The sequence below is a fragment of the Anomalospiza imberbis genome, chromosome 1 (assembly GCF_031753505.1).
Source record: "Anomalospiza imberbis isolate Cuckoo-Finch-1a 21T00152 chromosome 1, ASM3175350v1, whole genome shotgun sequence".
NCBI classification, from domain to species: Eukaryota; Metazoa; Chordata; class Aves; order Passeriformes; family Viduidae; genus Anomalospiza; species Anomalospiza imberbis.
The window spans coordinates 95,048,876-95,055,416 of NC_089681.1; the positions used below are offsets into that span (position 1 = coordinate 95,048,876).

Below are 6,541 nucleotides of genomic sequence, written 5' to 3' on the forward strand. Positions count from 1 at the left end.
CAGCATAGGATTCCCAGAAGGGCAAAGATGGTATTTAATTAGAAGACAGAGTAAAATACCATATGTATTCACAGTACTGTGGAAGACAGCAGGAGTAGTTTTGCAGTGTGCTGGTTTGAACCAGTTTTTATTGTTTTCACAAGTGCTTCCTTTATGAAACAACAACTCATCATAGATAATACACAGAGCAAGAAAAGCTCTGTTCTTGAAATGGAAGTTTTATTTATTTTTCTCCTTTGTCACCCCCTTTGAAAAAGGTCTTCGTAATAACATTTATTATTACAAAGTAAATGTTACTTTGTAATAACATTTAGTACTGTAAATGTCACTCTGTGAATGTGAATTACATATAAGTTGGAGAGTGGATTTAATATAGAGGCATGGATAGAAAGTTGAAATATTATCCCTTTGGTTTCTGACATGGTGAGGAAAAACAGTCGGAGAAATACGATACCTGTCAGACAAGCACTTTTTCTCCCTTGTTATCTAAAGATTTTACTCTCCAACATGGTGTAACTGCAGAAATTAATGCTTGCAATGTGCATAAATGCTTCTGTCATGTCCTAGCTATATCAGCTCTTGAAATCCATCATTTCTGTAGGTCATATGCATGCATCCATACAAAATCTTGTGGTACACACAGTGCCTCCAGTTTTTAGCTTACAATAATGAAGGATTTATAAAGGATGAAAATTCGTCTTGTTGCTTCATGCTGATAGTAGTAAATGTGTGTTGAAATGTGACTGATTTTGCATTATAAATATTTTCAATATTAAAAAAACATTAGAAATGTGCAATTCTGCTGTCAAATTGAAACATTTTCTTTGGAAATTTTGCTATTTTCATTCTCAGTTAATTTTCAAATTTTGACTCTTGCTTACTTAAAAGTGAAAAGACTATTTGTTTTTATTACTGAGATTTCTTTAATCCACATAGGAGCCTGCTGTCCACTGTGTGCTGGAATGCTAAGAATCTTATATGACAAAGACAAGCTGGATAATTTTGCAAGGGTAAACAGTTCAATCATGCCTAATGTTTAATGGTATATGAAAAGTCAAGTTACAATGCACTTCCTCCTGAAAGGTTAACATGTTCTAAAAGCCATTATTTTTCAGTTGTTATTTGTGATTGTAGGTTTTTTTTTTCCTTATACTGCTTATACTTTCCTTTATTTCTTTATCTGAATCATAAATTGAATTACAATGCAAAGCAAAACAGAATTAGATTACGCATGAACAAGCAGACTCAGGTTTGCAGTTTATAATACTGCGGTTTGCAGTTTTTGACTTGTAATAATGCAGACAAATTACATGATTCTACTATGATCTATGATTCCAGTGCTTTCCTGTCAGAGATTTTATGTTTGTAGGTGCTGTGTATGTGTGTTGACCGATTTTGCTGAATAACAGTATTTGTTGGGTCATGACTGCATCCTGGATTGCTGTCCAGTTGTCATCTCTAATGGTATCAGGGACATAGTGGCTACTGCATCTTCTCAGTTCATACATTACAACATGTGACTGTGATGAAGAATTATTAGTTTCTGTTAGAAGAAGGCTTTCTAGTTAAAGAAATGTATTGGTCTTATTCAAGTAGTTGGTGATAACTGCTCTCACCTACTAAGCACCCTAATACCTGGATTGTAATTTCTGCCTCTTTTAGTTCAGATACCTTGTTCATGTGAGAAAAAACTCCTTCAAATATTACAGAGTTCTATAAATCTAGGGCTGCTCTGCCTCTTGTTTTCCAGTGTGGGAGCACAAACCACTGTAACAGATAACCAGTTACATTATTTTGAGGTACCTGATACATAGACACACTAACCATGAAGGTGGACAACACATATCAAAACCATAGTTAATATAAGAAGTAAATATTTTTCCTCTTTTCCTTTTTCTTTTTTTCACTTTTTACATTTTTGGAGGGGTTAGTTTTCAGGTTTTTTTAGAATCAGTGAATCATTTGTTTGAATGATGTTTTCGAAGCATTGAATTATTTAGGTCTTTTGCTAGCATTTAGAGTAGAGTTTGGAATAGCTGAAACATTTTCTAGCATGACATAATGTTACAAAACTGAGGAGGAGAATTTTCCATAATATCACATCATCCACAGAGTTCTTTGTTTTCCTCCAGGTAACAAATAAAAAGCCGATAACAGTACTTGACATACTTGAAAAAATCCGCCTGCATGTGTCAGTGCCACAGTGTGATGTGTTTGGATACTTAAGCATAGAATCAGAAATTGTGATTCTCATCATTCCTGTGGATCAGAATCCCAAACCATTGCAGGTAGATGATGTTATTATTTTATTTACATTGCATGAATTTGCTTCACTATTGTATGTGTAGGATGGTGCTTGTTTCTCAGGCAGATCCATTGGGTGTAATTTGATTGCTCATGCCCTATTATGTCCAACTCAGCTCCAACTTCTGTCTCCTTCTCTAGCAGAAATAGCACAAAATGTTACCAGGACTTAGGAAGGAAATTCTTGCCAGACTGGTCAGTCAGCCTGGTCAGCTCTCACTCCATCTGCAGCAGATGCTGTCAGATTCCTGGGGGGAGGAGGATTCCAAAATCAGAGGCCACCACTGCTTACCTCATTGGTGGCACCCATTGCTGAGCTAGACACTCCTCAACTTTCAAAGCTTTGGACCTCCAGATACTAAGCTTGTCAAGTTTAAACTTCACCAGAGGCAGCTCCCAATGCTTTTAAAGAGGTGACTCTTTATTGCTATATTTCTTTCTAGGGTGCAGTAGAAAATGAAGTGGAAAAAATTAATTTCCTAACAGAAATTAATTATTATCATCATGTCAGTGGGGGAATGGAAAGCTGAAGTTTCCCAGGTTCTGTTGCTTCCATTCTTTTCTCCCTTTCTCATAAACAAAATCAGTTATCTCTCATTTGGAATAAAAATCCCAGGAAGGAGAAAATCTGGGTTTTTCCACCATTGCAGACTTCAAGGAATTGAGTTGGTCAATCAGGAAGGAAGTCCTCAGTTTTAGAGGCACTTTCTTTAGTGATAATTCACTGTGGGCTTTTTTGCATCAACATTCAAAATGTATCATCCCACACTAACTTGTATATAGATTCCTTCCTTTTCCTTTTCTACTGCTCAGGGCTTCCACAGGAGTTTTCATAGTACCGAAGTCTATGATGAGACCTCTGATCTGTTTTCCAAGTACTCCCCAAAATTGTATAAATCTTATGTGCTGATGGGAATATTTTTGCATTGGCATTTTACATGGTAAGAGAAATAATAACTTTTTTTTCCCTCTAGATTGAAGCGTGCAATAAAGAGGCAGAAAAGATCGAGTCTCTGATCAATTCGGACAGCCCAACATTAGCATCACATGTGCCACTGTCAGCTCTAATTGCATCTCAAGTGCAAGTTTCATTTAGCATTTCTTCTGCTTCTGCTCAATTGGTGCCTGCTCTGCACTCCCTGTTCATAAGCCTTCTATTCCCCTTGTCATCAGCACTGAGATATTGCATATAACTGCTTGGGAAGTATGCATGAGCATATGTATTGTGAAGGACATTTGGAGTTGTTGATCACTGAACCAGAAAAAAAAAAACGTGGAAGATTTGGTGAACTTATATTTTTCAATGAAGGACTAAAAGTATTTGAATAATGTGAAAAGATTATTCTCTTATTCATAACTAGTCAGATGACTGTTTCAGCATAATTAGATTGTTTTCCATGGATCTTGGAAACATAAATATGTTCTGGAGCGTTATGACATTATGGATTTATGATTTTGAGGAGAAGGGATTTTATAAGGTTTTTTCAGCCATGAACTAAACAATGTTTTGAGTTTACTGAATAATGCTAATTTTATATTATTCAGATGCATATCAGTGACAATGAAAACATGTACCTATTTTAAAGACCATTTTTGGAAGAAACAGATTGCTGCTACTTAATTACCTTACCAAAAATTTAAGAGTTTATTCTCATGTAAATATGCTTTCATGTTTTATTATGAAGAAAACTAACTAGCCCTGGGCCTATTTCAGTAGACTAGTCTTTCCTTGGACTAGTGAAGACTTGCAGGACTCTGGGCTCACTGCTTGTAAAATGACAATCAAGCTCTATGCTAGTACCTGACTTCAGTGAAGAGATGTATTCTTTTTATAGTTTTGTACATTTCAGAATCTCATATTGGATGCAAAATATAAAGAATCTCAGTATCTATATTTAAGTGCCATTTAAAATATTGCAGTATTTGCATGTTATCTAATGAAATTTATACTTCAAATGTTTATACAAACAGTATGTTTTATTACTTATTGTATTTTTTGCACCTGATTTTACTCTACATGAAGTATTTTATATCAGTATTATGATAGCCAAGTTTTGAAGTACATACAGAAAAACTTATTTTTGCCAAAATGCTGAACTTCGAAAGAAAGCACTGAAAACTTTTTGAACATGTATGTTGTAGCATGTTTATAGTAATTATTTTCTGCTAAGTCTCTTAAATGCAAAAGCATTAAAGCTTTTTATTTTAATAAAGACATGTGTCTTGTGTCCTTATGTAGAATGCATGTGATGTTACAGATTCAGCAACACTGCATATATTTCCCTTTCTCTCTCAAAATAAGCACTTAAAACTAACTGAACTTACATACTTGCATGACTCACACAGATAATGTTCCTAAATAGATGTCAAGAGGGTCTCAAGGGTGAAAGTGTTCTTGCTAAATACCTTGAGGAAGACTCATGCACATAATCATCCAAGTCTTGCAAAAAAACCTTGAGTATGTTGATAATTCATCTGTTTCTGAAATTTGTTATGTGTATTTTTTAGACTTGGACACAGAAATAGAATGGATGCATTTTTGAAAAGCTTTTTGAACTGAAATGGCTCAGAAGATAGCCCCAGAAACTTCAAACCATTCAGATTGTTTAATTTTTCCAAATCATCAGCAAGTATCTCTTCAATATGTAGTTTCTTAGCTTGATTAGCATTTAGCTGAAGCAAATCTGATGCTTACTTAAAAAAGTAATTACAAAAGTCTTAAGAAAAAAAATTATATATACACACATGTGTGTTTATATGTGTGTGTGTGTGTGTGTGTGTGTGTGTATATATATATATATATATATATATGCACCACACTGAAAACTTAGTAAAGAGCTTTAAAAGCACACTTTTTGTAGAATAGAATATACAGTGAATTTACTTTTATACGTCTGTGAAAATTTTTATTGATAAGAAATTATAACAAAAATGTTGCCTTTAATTTGTGTGATGAATCTGGGAGAAGCAGAATTTAAGACCAGAGATTGTGATTCTGTAATTTATATGTCAGCGTCCATTGCTTGTAGAAAAGAGTGAAGCTTTTGAGAGGTTAAATATGTGCAGGACCAATGAGGTTTCACAGAATCCTAAATTCTGAAACAAAAGTCCAGCATTGAGACTGTACAGGGCTTATGCTCTTTTTTCTGGATGAACAAAAGCACTTAAGTATTTTCTAGGTTTTCTCAAGACCTTGGAGTACCTCAAAAGAATGAAGAAACTGTTTACTCATGGGTTTTGAATTCAGTTGAACTGGGATAAAAAATAGAAGAAACCAAGCCCAGTCTTAATCGCAGTTTAGGAAATCTGAACCTGAAGGGACAAATCTGATACAGGTTTCAGAGAAGTTTTCCATAAAGGTGCTAACGATCTTCTGTCACCATCTGTGTGGAAATCTGGGTTCACTTAAAAGGAATGGAGACAGCATAAGGGCACTTCAAAGCAGCACAAGCCTGTTAGTTGCTTTTATAACAGGACCCAGATGAAACATTTACCAAACATTATTTGCTTCTCTGCTGAAAAACAGCAATGGCAATAACTGGCTCCAGAGAGATGCCACTGTCCTCCTTCAGTTTGCTTAGTTTGGCTCTTCCCAGCAGGGTGGTATGGAAGTGGAGATGCCAGAGGTGCCACCTTGTACACCCCGAGGAGAGGATTAGCCAGAGACAAATACCAGAGCAAGTAAAAGCAAGAGATTTCTGGCTGAGTTCTGAGTCCCGCAGGAGCTGGCATCTGAATTTTGGAGGTGAGAAACAGTCAGTTCTGAGCAGGCACAAAATCACACCTGAAACTGCAGTGTCACTTCACAGCCCCACTCCTCTCCCTTGCTCTGCTTTTATGGAGCTTTACCCACTATCATCACTTGGAGACTTGCACGTGTCTCTCAATTCAAAGGTTAAATGTTATTTATACATCTCTACTGAGTTCATGACACTTCTTTAGCTCTTCCTTTTACACATAACAAAGGATATTTCAAAACTTTTCCCCACCATCTCTAGTCCTAGGAAGGCCTGGGAGCATTTACGTGAGCAAATACAAATACATGAATGCTCTGTGAGACTGTGGCCTAGGTGTTTCCTATTTTAAGTCTGGACTGTAAGGTGACCCTATAGTCAAGTGAATCTCAAACAGTAACTATTAGGGGAAAAAACATTTCTCTGGCAGAGGAGTTGTGCAAGATTGATTGCAACTTCCTGCAGGTTCTTTGAACTGGTGCTTTTATACAGTGAGACAGTGG

General features: G+C 35.8%; 1 protein-coding gene across 5 annotated transcripts in view; it reads left to right on the forward strand.

Moving 5' to 3' along the window:
- Positions 1 to 4,517, forward strand: part of RECK (reversion inducing cysteine rich protein with kazal motifs) — a 48,970-nt gene extending 44,453 nt beyond the window's left edge. For 4 of the 5 annotated variants that reach the window (XM_068200633.1, XM_068200600.1, XM_068200606.1 and 1 more), the window contains 3 exons: positions 937 to 1,010; positions 2,133 to 2,288; positions 3,279 to 4,517. In XM_068200633.1, the coding sequence (XP_068056734.1) occupies positions 937 to 1,010; positions 2,133 to 2,288; positions 3,279 to 3,497 (449 nt within the window). In that variant the 3' untranslated portion in view covers positions 3,498 to 4,517. Of the gene's footprint in view, positions 1 to 936; positions 1,084 to 2,132; positions 2,289 to 3,278 lie in introns of those variants that run through there. The other variant, XM_068200615.1, reaches the window with a different exon arrangement.
- The last annotated feature ends 2,024 nt before the right edge of the window (positions 4,518 to 6,541 follow it).